This window comes from Anabrus simplex, chromosome 2, assembly GCF_040414725.1.
Source record: "Anabrus simplex isolate iqAnaSimp1 chromosome 2, ASM4041472v1, whole genome shotgun sequence".
Taxonomy (NCBI): Eukaryota; Metazoa; Arthropoda; class Insecta; order Orthoptera; family Tettigoniidae; genus Anabrus; species Anabrus simplex.
In genome coordinates, this window is record NC_090266.1 from 312,397,099 (window position 1) to 312,411,958 (window position 14,860).

The 14,860-nt window shown below is 40.0% G+C and overlaps 1 protein-coding gene across 4 annotated transcripts in view; it reads left to right on the plus strand.

Moving 5' to 3' along the window:
- The window catches only part of Magi (membrane associated guanylate kinase, WW and PDZ domain containing protein magi), a 670,891-nt gene that overhangs the window by 239,527 nt on the left and 416,504 nt on the right, over positions 1-14,860 (plus strand). For all 4 annotated transcript variants that reach the window (XM_068226155.1, XM_067140637.2, XM_068226156.1 and 1 more), the window contains one exon: positions 4,743-4,931. In XM_068226155.1, the coding sequence (XP_068082256.1) occupies positions 4,743-4,931 (189 nt within the window). The remainder of the gene's footprint in view (positions 1-4,742; positions 4,932-14,860) is intronic.

Genomic DNA, 14,860 nt, shown 5'->3' on the forward strand with positions numbered 1-14,860 from the left:
AAGTGAGTGCAGTAGAACCTAGATCCATCGTTTCCGGAACCATCATTTTCCCATATTTATTGTCCAATTTATTCCATCCCAATAATGTTGCGTATAAACCAATGTTATATTTCCTCGCATCTATCGTTCCTCGAGCTATTGTTTTATCGCATCGATTGTCAAAAAAAAAAATTTGTCCCCAGCCAAAATTTTCCCGCACGCATCGATCATACATAAGAAAAATATGCGCAAAAGTTTTTTGAATTTAAAGGGACAGCTGAATACTCTAGCATACAATGGCAGCAACCTGTTAAGCGAGAATGTACGAGCGATTAAGAGTTGCTAGTCTTGAACAAGGATCTCGTAGACTGGAGTGCTGCGTGCAGGTTATTCATTCGCTACCTCACTACGAGCTTCCTGGCGCCAACGCTTCTTGACCCACTAACTGACCCCTAGAAGTATTCTTATTTACAAGAATTAAAACGGAAGCACTGTAAAACTCAAATTTGTCACCATTTTCTGTGTTGCTATTGGATGACCAGGGCTGCCAGCTTCTTTAAAAATGAGCAAGTTGGGCAGTTAAAAAAGTTAGATCGTGCGCCGGGTATGTTTTAATTAGTCTCAGGGTTATTAATCACATCGTACCTTGTGATGTGTGTGGGATGCTAGAGGCCTGTAGACCACTTTGTTGCCCTCTGCCCAGTTGTCTATTACAAACCGGATGTAACGAAGCCAGGCGAATAATCTTTTCACTAGCTTGGTCTTGAAACTTATTCCTAATTTGGCAGCATTGCTTAGTATACAATAATAAAGTTTTATTATGTATCCACCTGTTCAATACATTATAATGTTGTTACATTAAAATAACTTCATTAGTTAAAAAGTTACATATGGGACATGTTTCGCTCTCTTATAGAGCATCATCAGCCAAATCCGAATCTCAAACAATTGTTATTTACGTAACAAAGACTTAAGAACCATTAGAACACTTTTGACAAACTTAAAACTTATTCTATTCAAAAATCATAAAATATAAAATCCTTGTATACATGGCTCAATTACATGTGCTAAATAGGAACATACATTAAAATTATGGATTTCAATACGGATTAAAACATGAGATTAGTCACTTGCAGCATTGCTTAGCCCGCTGTGACATCACCCGAGGCACACCATATTGAATTTCTAACCTATGTGACATCGTCCGAGCTACGCCATGTGGGATCTCTAACCTATCGTTTGCGAAGGGTCTACGGAATCTTTACCACAATACTGGTTGTTGCTGTAATATCCATGTATATCATTAATTTGCAATAAGGGAACTGACCTTGAAAGTTTTAGAATTACTACGAGATGTAAGCAAAAATGAAATGAAATGGCGTAAAAGTCATGCTTCTGATTGTGTTAATGGCGTATATTATGATTGCAATATTTTGATACTGTTGTGTTGTACGAGCATATCTGGTTCCATGGCTAAATGGTTAGCCTGTGTCGTTCTTCAGTTCGATGGGTCACAATCGGTTCGGGGATCTTAACTTTCGTTGGTTAATTCCGACAGTTCAGGGGCTGTGTGTGTGCGCCGACTTACGCATCAGGTTTCATCTTAGATAGAGCCGCAGTTTAATAGGCGCGTAGATCGCCTGTCATATGACAACTCTAAAGATGTGCACCTGGCTTCGGAGGCCACACGCTGTAATTATTATCACAGGACTCTGAGCAACAACAAAAAGACCTTGATAGTTTTATAAGATGGACAGCAAAGTCTTGTGTCATCAACCTACTGTGTCCTTCGAGGTGTCTAGCGGCAACTGATGTGGCTTTGTCTAGTTTTGGGAATGCTTTTTCATAAAATCAGTAAGACAGCAATCAGCTTCAGAGTATACAGACCGGGAAAGTGTACTGCTGACACTGATCGGCTGTGGAAGTAAGAAAAAATTGAAGTAACTTACTAGGAAATTGAATCTAGCAAAGAAGTCAGCTAAGGATAACATGATGCCAAGCATAATTGGCAGTCATACAAATTTTAGTGAAAAGTGGAATCTTTACGATGATGGTTACCCTAGTATACAAGGAACTGCACGTCACTCAGGGTGCGCCCTATCCTTTCCGATGCATGTTTTGAAGTACCATATTTTATATAGGCTATTATTATGGTGAGGTCACCACTCACATAGGCATTTTAGATCCACTGTCCAGTTTAACTTTAGACTGCTCATCAGGAGTAGACACCTTTTGCAACTGCTTCACTGAAGTACAGAAGTTTCTGAAAGGAGGAAGTACTTCTGTCTAATTTGCTGTTCGGACTAGGGTCTTCTTCGGCCATCTAAACTGCTGACCATGTTCTGCTTTCTAGTTAATTTGTTCCGTTTTGCCGTAGTTGTTGGTTCCTTATTTGGGTGTCAAGTTTGGTAATGGCCGCTTGACCCTCTGCCAGACAGTTGCAAGTAGTACTGTTTACTCCTATATATGATAGCAGGATGGTCCTGGCCTGATCTTCATACATATGTGGGAAAAGGTGCCATACACAAGACTCCTAGGTATATGCGTAACTCTTTTCTGATTTCACTAAGAGATGGCGCCAGCGAACAGTACACAGCATAGAATTTGACACACACGTCAGTTTGTTCGTCTGACATTAACCTACACACACAAATTGAGTCTGCCAAACACTAGCGTCTTTGTTGTATTGTTCAGTAATCATGTTGACGTTTGTGCCTGAAAAAGAACATTTGCAGCATGCACTGCTTTTCTTATTTAATCAAAAGAAAAAGCCTGTAGAAAGTCTATTATTTGCTGGTAGAAACATACGGTGAACACACTCCATCGATTAGAACATGTGAGACAGGGTTTTGACAGTTTAAACATGGTGATTTAAATGTGAAAGGCAGATCTCTGGTTGACCAGAAAAGTGCAAAGACTAGCAATTACAAGTATTACTGGATGATGACCCAACTGAAACTCAGCAGCAGTTGGCACAGGCAGAATATTTTCGAGCAATGGGGAAGATTAGTAAACTTGGTAAATGGGTCACACGATTTGAATGAACAGCAAATGGAAAATCGCAAAGTCACTTGTGAAATGCTGCTTCAATGCCACGAAAGAAGATCATCTCTGTACCGAATTGTGACAGGTGATTAAAAATGGATTTGTTTTGAAAAGCCGAAGTGGAGAAAATTGTACCTGTCACCTGGCAAAGCCGGTCCTTCAACACCAAGGCCAAATCGCTTCAGTAAGAAGACCATGCTTTGTGTCTGGTGGGACCGGACCAGTTTTGTGTATTATGAACTCTTGAAGCCTGGCGAAACCGTTAATGCACAATGTTATTGCCAACAAATGATTAAATCACGCGTTGATCAAAAGACTATCGGAATGGGCCAGAGGACGTGGCAAAGTGATTTTGTTACACGACAGTGCACTGTCTCACACAGCAAAACAGTGAAATACACCTTGAAATCACTTGGATGGGACATCCTTCTGCACTCGCCGTACTGCCCCAACCTGGCGCCATCTGACTGTCACCTCTCGCATCAATGGGGCACACGATCATAGAGCGGCACTTCAGGAATTTTGAGGAAGTTAGAAAATGGCTCGACAAATGGTTTGCTGCAAAAGACAAGCAGTTTTTCTGGCATGGTATTCATAACTTACCTGAAAGATGGGCGAAGCCGATGGCCAATATTTTGAATAAACAAAAAATGATTTTCCCTGGAAAATTATGTTTTTTCTTTACCACAAAAACAGGCAAAAACTTATGCATACACCTGGTATACCTGGCCTGTGATGAGTTCCACTATACGAGGATCACCATTGGAATACCAGTGCCCGTAAGTAGTCCTACTATGTGAAGAGCACAATGGGTCTGAGTTGCTTGCAATTTGTGTCCTTATATGAGGAACACCATAGGTCTGTGTTGCCTGCATGTGCTGCCATTATGTGTGACATACCTTGGGTCTGCATTATCTATGATTAGTACCACCATGCGTGGAACACCATGAGTCTATGTTACCTGTGATTAGCACCACTAAAGTAGGAACACCATGGTTCTGCTTCACCAGTGATTAATACTATTATGATGGGCCGGTGACCTGGGTATTGGACCCCTTTTTGTAACAAGCATCATCTCAGAAAAGAAGGCATTGTGAATTGGATCCACTGATGATTGTTTTGGATTCATGGTAAGCTCCCTGGGTCCGAGCGAGTGGGCGGTGCAGTTGGGGGCACGCATTTGAGAGCTTGCCTTCGGGAGGTTGTGGGTTTGAACCCCACTGTCGGCAGCCCTGAAAATAGTTTTCCGTGGTTTCCCATTCTCACACCAGGCAGATGCTGGGGCTGTACCTCAATTAAGGCCATGGCCATTTCATTCCCACTCCTAGCCCTTTCCTACTCTATCATCGGCATAAGACCTATCTGTGTTGGTGCGATGTAAAGCAGATTATAAAAGTATCTCCCTGGATACTGATCCTTGCGGACAGTTATGCTGTAGTGGTCTTGTTTTTGTTTCACTTTTCTTTTCTACTCTGGCTAACTGCAGGTAATAGTTTGTATGAATATATTACACATACCTTACTATTAACATGAAAATTCTTTACATTTAAAATAATAGGGTATCTAATCCTAGTTTATAATTTAAATTTGAAAGTTGTATACCATTGTTTTCAAGCCTAACATATTATTTTCACTGATTCAGGAGTTTTTTTAACAGACATTGATTTTCCCCATCTGTGCCGAGAATGATGCTATTTGTGTTCTTAATTTTCTTATAGGTGATGTGCTGGTGTATGTGAATGAGACATGTGTACTGGGCTTTACTCATCATGATATGGTGAGCATGTTCCAGTCCATAACACCTGCAGAGACCGTTACGCTTGAAGTATGCCGAGGCTACCCACTACCTTTTGATCCCAATGACCCTAACACAGAGGTAGTGACCACAGTTGCTGTTAGTGCTCCAGGTGAGTGATGATGGTAGTTGCAAAAGAGATTTTGAAAGCTTAAAAAAACTAATGGCCTGCAGTTACATTTACTGCCATCTTTTCAGATTTATTGAGGCCCCAAATTTCATGTCTTCTTCCATTGTTTCAAATAACTATTATTTCTTCCAAATTTAGACATCATCTCAAAAAGTCCCACCATCGGCAGCCTTAAACATGGTTTCTAATGGTTTGCCATTTTCACATCAGGCAAATGCTGGGGATGTACCTTAAGGCCATGGCCAGTACCTTCGTAATTCTAGCCTTATACCATTTTTGTGTCACAAAAAGCCTTTGATGAGTTAGTGTGATGTTAAACCACTAGGGAGGAAAAAACAGACAGAAAAATATGACCTTCAAATAAAAGGAAAGACTATTTTATTTAATGGTTGGAGCAGAGATGTGTTAAAAACTACATTTAAAACTTATAATTAACAAGTTTTCAAAGATTCATATAAGCTTCAGTTTCTGATCGTACTACAGTCTAGTTGGGCAGATAATTATTATTTTTTTTTCTGCATGTTGCTGTGTAATTAATATATATCATGGTGGAAAACTGATGGTCAATCGCATCATTCAGAAGCATAAATGATATGCCCATACTTCGGGAAGCAATAAATAAGTACTTTGTTGGCAGGAGGGACGGTGCAGTTACTGAGGCAGAATACTTATTTATGGCATTCATTACAGAGCATAATCTACATTTATCATAAGCTGATCACACTGGACCTTTGTTCTGAAAAATGGTTAAGGGTTCTGGTATTGCAAAGAAGCATGTGTGTGCCAGAACTAAAGCACTGCCCTTGATATTGTTACTAAATGGTTCGGATCATAAAGAATTTGTACCCACTGATGATAGTTATGATACTGATGGTAAGATCTATCCAACCAGGTGCCATTTTTGAATAAAGAAAAAAAAATTATTGGAAATTATTTGCTGTTCATAAAATGTCTGGAAGGCAAGTCTGTTTGCATAATGCCAGTTTGCTTCTGGATCCCTGTAAAAGTCATAGTATTTCAGTTGCAAACTCGGTTGCTTTCAATACATACACAATTCTGCAGTTATGGTGGGAAGAAAGATTGGGGTTGCTGCAAATTTAGGAGAGCAATGCAACAATATAACATTTATGAGATATCGAAGTTATTTAAGTCCATACGGCTGCTGAAGAGGTTGCAGATTCCCTTCCTGTTAAAATTGAGGAAATACTAATAGTTATTTTTTTTACTACTCGCAGAAGATCTCGAAAACGAGAGATCTCAAGAAATATCATAACCTGTACCAGACCATTGTTGTTCAAATACTGAAGTAGGTTTGCACTTCTGGTTATCATTAGGAAAATGTTGAGAAATTGGTCTTACTGTGTTTGCTACTGCAGCGTCTTTTTCTTATGAGGTTTCGTAGTTAAGAACTGTCCACCACTGTAGCGTAGGCCTACTGCAGCTCTGATGATGTCAGCACAAGTAGGCAAATAGTTTTGTGTCTGATCTGCGCAATGCAAGCACGCATCAGACATGCTATATGTCTGTATTTTGTAGTTAAGAATGTCCGCCAACGTAATGGTTAGCACAATTAGCTGCCATTCTCGGGAGACTAAGTTTGATTCCCGGAACCGTACTGCCAGAGATTCACGAATGGCAGGAAGGTTATGAATAAACATACACTTAATTACATTATGTCCTTCATTATTAATGAGGCACAAACTGGGTGGGTAAAATATATAATGATAAATATAGTATATTTATGTTTTTATATTGTTAAAACTACATTACAGGAGTAGTTTCCATCTATATAGATCATCTTCAGCTGATACATCATACTGCTAAAAACTAAAATAGCACCCATTGTTATTAAAATGTCACTCTTATCTTAAAAATTTCACGAACAATTTCTACTGTTCTGAATCACTGTCATGGTAAAATGGGTAATTAAAGCTGTTTGCATCAGTCAAATGCTTGTGAAGTACAATCACATTGTGGTAACTCTAGTCGTGAAACGGTGTGATAGCTCATTGCTAGTTGTTGTAGGACATCATTCTTTTCTTCTAATGGTTATTACAGAAATAACTTACCTGTGTCCTCGAGACCTTTAAAGGAAATAAAGTTGGAAACTGAACAGCCATGAATTATATAACTAAAATGTGGAAGCTATAACACTGCCTGGGGAACTGTCGTCATTACAGAAGTCAGGAGGAGGACTTTGTCTGGGCTGGGAACATCTCAGATTTTAATGATTGGATTTCTTTAGCTTATATAGATGAGAACTGTAGAATAACAAGTTCGGTTTATTGCATGAAGTATAGCAGATTTATGATGTCTGAATATCATATAAGGGATAACTTGGCGGACAAACTGGAATTCAATGGGATTCTATCAAAAGTTAATGCGGGTTATGGAAGACAGAAAGTCAGCCTGGCCAAGTTGGCAAGGAAGATGTGTCTGAATATGTTAGAAGTTAATGATATTTGGGTAAGGGGAGATAACGAGGAAGAGATAGGAGTGTTCTCAACAGGTGTTACAAAGGAGAGAACGAACTGTGGGGTAGGACTGTTCATCGGGAATATTATTGCATGCAATGTAGTTTTTGTTAGCCACATCAATGAGTGCATGATGTGAGTAGATTGAGCAGTTGGAGGAGTTAGAATGAAAATTATCTCAGGCTATTCCCCTTTTGACGGTACAAGATGAATATGACGTTGACAAACTTTATGAAGCACTGAATGATATTGCACTCAGGATCAACAACAAGGATAGGGTAGCGATAATGGGCAGTTTCAGTGCAAGGGTTGGAAATAGAACTGAAGGGTATGAGGAGGTGATCGGTAAATGTCGGGAGTAGATTGGGTGCTACTAGGAATGGGAAGTGTTTACTGGACTTCCATGTTAGTATGGGATTGGAAGTTATGAATATATTCTTCAAGCCTAAGGCAATTCACTGCTACACATGGAAGGGTATGGGCACCAGATCCATAATAGACTGTATCATATCAGACTCAGAAATATGCATGTATTCTGGGGATTTTACAGTGTTACAGACCTTCATCTGATCTGTTATGAACCAAGTGTCTTTAAGCCTAGATAAGAGTGTCAGCAAACGATTGTGTGTGTTTGAGTCATCAGACCATAGACTGGTTTGGTGCAGCACTCCATTCCACCCTATCCTGTTCTAACCTTTTCATTTCTACGTAACTACTGCATCCTACATCTGCTCTAATCTGCTTGTCATATTCATACCTTGGTCTACCCCTACCGTTCTTACCACCTACAATTCCTTCAAAAACCAACTGTACAAGTCCTGGGTGTCTTAAGATGTGTCTTATCATTCTATGTCTTCTTCTCGTCAAATTTAGCCAAATCAATCTCCTCTCGCCAATTCGATTCAGTATCTCTTCATTTGTGATTCGATCTATCCATCTCACCTTCAACATTCTTCTTTAACACCACATTTCAAAAGCTTCTATTCTCTTTCTTTCTGAGCTAGTTATCGTCCATGTTTCACTTCCATACAATGCCACGCTCCACACGAAAGTCTTCAAAAACATCTTTCTAATTCCTATATCAATGCTTGAAGTGAGCAAATTTCTTTCCTTAAGAAAGCTCTTCCTTGCTTGTGCTAATCTGCATTTTATGTCCTCCTTACTTCTGCCATCGTTAGTTATTTTACTACCCAAGTAACAATATTCATCTACTTCCTTTAAGACTTCATTTCCCAATTTAATATTTCCTGTATCACCTGCCTTCATTCGACTGCACTCCATTACTCTTGTTTTGGACTTGTTTATTTTCATCTTGTACTCCTTACCCAAGACTTTGTCCATACCATTCAGCAGCTTCTCGTGATCTTCAGCAGTTTCAGATAAAATAACAAAATCATCGGCAAATCTCAAGGTTTTGATTTCCTCTCCTTGGATTGTGATTCCCTTTCCAAATTTCTCCTTGATTTCCGGGGGGACAAACTGCAGTCTTGCCTCACTCCTTCCTGGATTGCTGCTTGTGTTTCAAAGCCCTCGATTCTTACCACTGCAGACTGATTTTTATACAGATTGTAGATCATTCTTCGTTCTCGGTATCTGATCCCAATCACCTTCAGAATCTTAAATAGCTTTGTCCAATCACATTATCAAATGCCTTTTCTAGATCTACGAATGTCATGTACGTGCGCTTGTCCTTCTTGATTCGATCCTCTAAGATCAGACGTAAAGTCAGGATTGCTTCACGTGTTCCTACATTTCTTCGGAAGCCAAATTGATCTTCTCCCAATGCAGCTTCTACTTGTTTTTCCATTCTTCTGTAAACAATATGTGATAAAATTTTGCAGGCATGAGATACTAAACTAATGGTGCGATAGTTTTCACACCTGTCAGCACCGGCTTTTTTGGGAATAGGTATAACAACATTCTGCCGAAAATTGGATGGGACTTCTCCTTTCTCATACATCTTACACAATAAATGGAATAACCTTGCCATGCTGGTTTCTCCTAAGGCAGTCAGTAATTCAGAGGGAATGTCATCAATTCCAAGTGCCTTTTTCCTATTGAGGTCGATCACAGCTCTGTCAAACTCTGACCTCAAAATTGGGTCTCCCATTTCATCAGCATTGACAGCCTCTTCTTGTTCCAGAACCAAATTTTCTACATCTTCACCGTGATACAACTGTTGGATATGTTCCTGTCACCTTTCTGCTTTGTCTTCTTTCCCTAGAAGTGGCTTTCGTGAGCTCTTAATATTCATACACCTAGATTTCGTTTCTCCTAAGGTTTCCTTGATTTTCCTGTATGCAGCATCTACCTCTCCTAGGACCATATAACCATCGACATCCTTGCATTTCTCCTTTAGACAGTCTTCCTTAGCTACCTTGCACTTGCTATCCACTTCATTCTTTAATCGCCTGTATACTTTTCTGCCCTCTTCATTTCTAGCATTCTTGTATTTTTGTCGTTCTTCAATCAGGTCTAGTATCTCCTAAGTTATCCACTCGTTCTTAGTTGATCTTTTCTTCCTTCCTAACATTTCTTCAGCAGCCCTGCTGACTTCATTTTTCATGACATTCCACTCGTCCTCTACTGTGTTTCCTTCAGCCTTTTCATTTAGTCCTTTTGCAACATGTTCCTTGAAACAATCCCTCACACTCTTTTCTTTCAACTTGTCTAGATCCCATCTTTTTGCATTCTTACCTTTCTTCAATTTCTTCAGCTTCAGATGGCATTTCATGACCAACAAGTTGTGGTCAGAGTCCACGTCTGCTCCTGGGAAAGTTTTGCAATCCAACACCTGGTTTCTGAATCTCTGCCTAATCATAATGAAGTCTATTTGATACCTTCCACTGTCTCCAGTTCCTGTCCATGTATAAAGCCGTTGTTTGTGGTGTTTGAACCAAGTATTGGCAAGGACTAAATTATGATCAGTGCAGAATTCCACCAGCTGACTTCCTCTTTCGTTCCTTTGTCCCAATCTGAATTCTCCTGCTGTATTACCTTCTCTTCCTTGGCCTACCACTGCATTCCAGTCTTCCATCACAATTAGATTCTCGTCACCTTTTACATATTGTATTAAATCTTCTATCTCTTCATATGTTCTTACGATTTCCTCATCATTCGCTGAGCTAGTGGGCATATAGACCTGCACTATTGTGGTAGGCATTGGTTTGGTGTCTATCTTGACGACAATAATTCTTTCACTCTGCTGGTCACAGTAGCTTACCCGCTGCCCTATTTTCTTATTCATTATTAAACCAACTCCTGCATTTCCCCTGTTTGATTTTGTGTTGATAATTCGATAGTCGCCTGACCAGAAATCCTGTTCTTCCTGTCAACGTACTTCACTTATACCAACTACATCTAATTTTAGTCTATCCATCTCCCTTTTCAGATTCTCTAATCTACCACAACGATTCAAACTTCTAACATTCCACTCTCCGACTCGCAGAATGTTAGTATCCATCTTCCTGATGATCGCCCCCTCTCGTGTAGTCCCCACCCGGAGATCCGAATTGGGGACTAGTTTACCTCCGGAATATTTTACCCGGGAGGAAGCCATCATCAGTACATCATTCATACAGAGAGAGCTGCATGTTCTCGGGAGTTAGTTACGGCTGTAGTTTCCCGTTGCTTTCAGCCGTGTAGCTGTATCAACACAGCTAAGCCATGTTGAGTATTACTACAAGACCATATCAGTCAATCATCCAGACTGCCGCCCTTGCAGCTTCTGAAATGCCGCTACCCCCTTTTCGATGAACCATTTCTTAGTCTGGTCTCTCAACAGATACCCATCCGATGTGGTTGCACCTGCGGCTCGGCTATCTGCTTCATTGTGACACGCAAGCCACCCCACCGCAGCAAGGTCACATGGTTCAGAGGGGAGGAGCAAACGATTAAGTATAGAAAATCTCCAGGACAAGGACATTTGAAGAATGTGGATATGATTCGTGAAAGCTGTAGCAGAAACATCAAATGAATACCTTGTGTGCCCCCGCTATGCGATCCTGTAGAGTCCTACGATGAATAGGGCATATTGCGTTAGGCCAGCCCCCTATTATTCTTCTTGCATGCCCATGGCAGGTCTGGGCACGATGAGCATTGAGGAATAATTAGCCAGAAAACACAACCCATACACAAGCTGAAAGATACCGAAAAATGAAAACAAAAATAAAAATCAGTGGAAGCTCAAATCAACAATAGGTAATGGGGCGGTACATAAATACTTACTATCATGTTCACGTGGACCAGGTCGAAAATGAACAAAGAGGAAGTTACGAAGTGAGCTCGAGCCCATTAAATCAAAAGGATAAAATTTAAAAGTCTTCCCCTCCTACTCCTACAATAATAATGCTGATTAGAAAAACAAGACAGTTTATTGAATAATAATTAAATCAAAATAGTAAATGGCCATACGAAAATCAGGAAGAGATAAAATAAGAAAAAGGAAAACAGGTCCTGATGGAAACAGTACATAAGCATAATAAACTACTCACCATAGTCATAGCATCGCGCCTACTCATAACGTGATTCACCCAACAGATTCAACCATACATAAAATGTAATTTTAGAATTTTAGAAGTGAAGCTTCCACGGTGTGAAGAATTATTTAATTTAATTTCCGGGTTGAACTGTGTTGTATTTAATTAAATAGAAAATAACAAAATAAATTGTTACCTGGGAACAAAGTAGAATGAATCTGTGATGCAGAGCTCAGCCCAAAGTAATAAATTATTAGATATCCATATCAACAGGACGAGTCTTTACAGATCGCGATACACGTCCATTCAATGAGATGCCACACAACAATGGTTTCCCAGGAACTAAAAAAAAAAATAGACGGAAGATAAAATATTGCCAAACCAAAGATCAAGGAAAGGAAGGCGTGCACAAGCATGGCGCCCAGGATCAGAGATAAACAAGGCTTTGCTAAGGGAACATATACACACCGAAAAGAAAATTAAAAAATTGCAGAGGCAAAAAAAAAAAGGGGGGGGGGGAAAATAAGAAATACGACACAATATGATATGCTTCCTACATACCCCACATTTGAACACTCACACAATAGGTTAAAAAGGGGTCTGCGGGCAGCGAACGCATAAAAGATAACAATGGCCAAAAGGACCGCAAAAATGTAGAAGCACCGTTCATTAATAACGTTTTACGCGGATATTCGAGGCCAAACCTACACAAGATCAGAGGCCCAAATCACATAATCAATACGTTTCTCATATACGATTCAAATTCCAAAACAACACAAGCCATCCATCTACAGGTCCTTACAATACACAACAACATAGTGGCGATACCGGGGAGCAATTTGGTACATGAACAATAACAAAGAGACTTCCATACAAGAACCATAGAATAAAATAGACGTAACGCACATCCAGGGTGCAACAGAGCTCATTTACGCAATACAGACACTCAATTACAGCAAGACTCAAATCAATGTACCGAGTTGTGACACAATGAAAAACATAGCTGATATAAATAACGTTGCCGGGCCCGGGCGAGTTGGCCCTGCGGATGGGGGCGCACGGCTGTGAGCTTTCATCCAGGAGATAGTGGATTCAAATCCCACTGTCAGCAGCCCTGAAGATGGTTTTCTGTGGTATCACATTTTCACACCAGGCAAATGCTGGGGCTGTACCATAATTAAGGCCACGACGGCTTCCTTCCAACTCCTAGGCCTTTCTTATCCCATCGTCGCCACAAGACCTATCTGTGTCAGTGCGATGTAAAGGCACTAGCAAAAAAAAAAAGTTACCTGCGCAACAACAGAAAGAACAAGGCGGGCCACTTAATAAAAATAAATAAATAAATACCCACGGAGAATAAGAAATAGTGGCCAACCACAATGTCACGTGGTGATATAAAACAAACCTAATCAACGAAGCCAACTTCAAATAACGGAGAGAGATCGAAAGATAAGAGGTAGTTACATTACCTTAATTACGCTGGGAACCTCCGAGACAAAATGCATTGTGTCTTTACACGTTTAAAATAATGCTTGTAAAAAACAAGCGTGCATAAACATTGCATCGCTCGCCATAACACTTCACCAAGATGAAATGAAATGGCGTATGGCTTTTAGTGCTGGGATATCCCAGGGCGGGTTCGGCTCGCCAGGTGCAGGTCTTTCTATTTGACTCCCGTAGGCGACCTCCGCATCCTGATGAAGAAGAAATGATTTAGACATCGCATACATCCAGGTCCCGTGCCATTGGAATTAACCAATTAAGATTAAAATCCCTCACCCGGTCGGGAATCGAACCCGGGACTCTCTGAACCGAAGGCCAGTACGCTGATCATTCAGCCAACGAGTCGGACTTCACCAAGATAAAAAGCTTAGAAGAACAGCCATGGAGAAAACTAGGTAGGCAAGATAGGGATCTCCTTGAGCTAAGTTTGCGTGTGCCATTAAAGTCATTGAGTCGGGCATTATACCGAATTCAATGAGTACACATAAGTAACAGAGGGCAAGCAGTTTGTCCAAAAAGTAAACCAGATAAAGGTAGAGGTGGCCGGGATATGGCACACTAGGAACAACTGTTTGTAAAGATGGGAAAAAAATGATGAAGTGAGGGCATCTTGTAAACGTAAAAGGAAGGTCAATCAGAAATGGCTCCAAACGAGGACTGATACAGACAGGGAATTGTGTGTAGATGAAGGAAACAGAGCAAAACCACTACTTGTTGAATCCAAGAAAAAGTCCTAAGTAATTTCTGTTAATAACCTGGAAAGGCTACGTCATATGGCAGGGGAAACCTTTCCGGACAGTAATTAAGAATGAATGGGAGCGAGGAAGGAAATCCTGCTCTCATAAAGCAGTAGAAATAGATGAAATCAGACCTGAAATGGTGAAATATAATGGGAAGGCAGGGATGAAATGGTTTTACAGAGTAATAAGATTAAGTCTATTTTCTGGGCTTGGAAGCTGTCGTCCAGGAGCATGTGAGCTTTGTAGTCATCGAAGTCAGTCGGAACCCTTGATAATTGCATGTAACTAATCTCATGATTAGACCTGCGTTGAAATTTGCTATAAATGCTTACAATATACTGATTGTTTTAATCCACCTATTCAATACAAATTGGTTTTGTGTTGCTAGTTCATAATACTACAACACAAATTTACAGGGACATGTTTCGGTTTATTTACAAGCATCTTCAGCCTACATAACTGTCTCAAGGTTAAGACCTGTCATATTTGGGTTGTTTTTACAAATTTTTGCTTGAGTATAAATCCATGTTTAGTAATAATATGTAAAAAACGTAGGAATTATGTACACATTAAAAGTATGACAATATGAATTACAATGTTGAATTGAAGTAACCCTTAATTCTAAAATACATTGACGTCCAAAACATAGCACTAAAATTTAAAAATTTGGTTAAAATCGTTTTCACAATTACAATGTTGAATTGGAGTAACCCTTA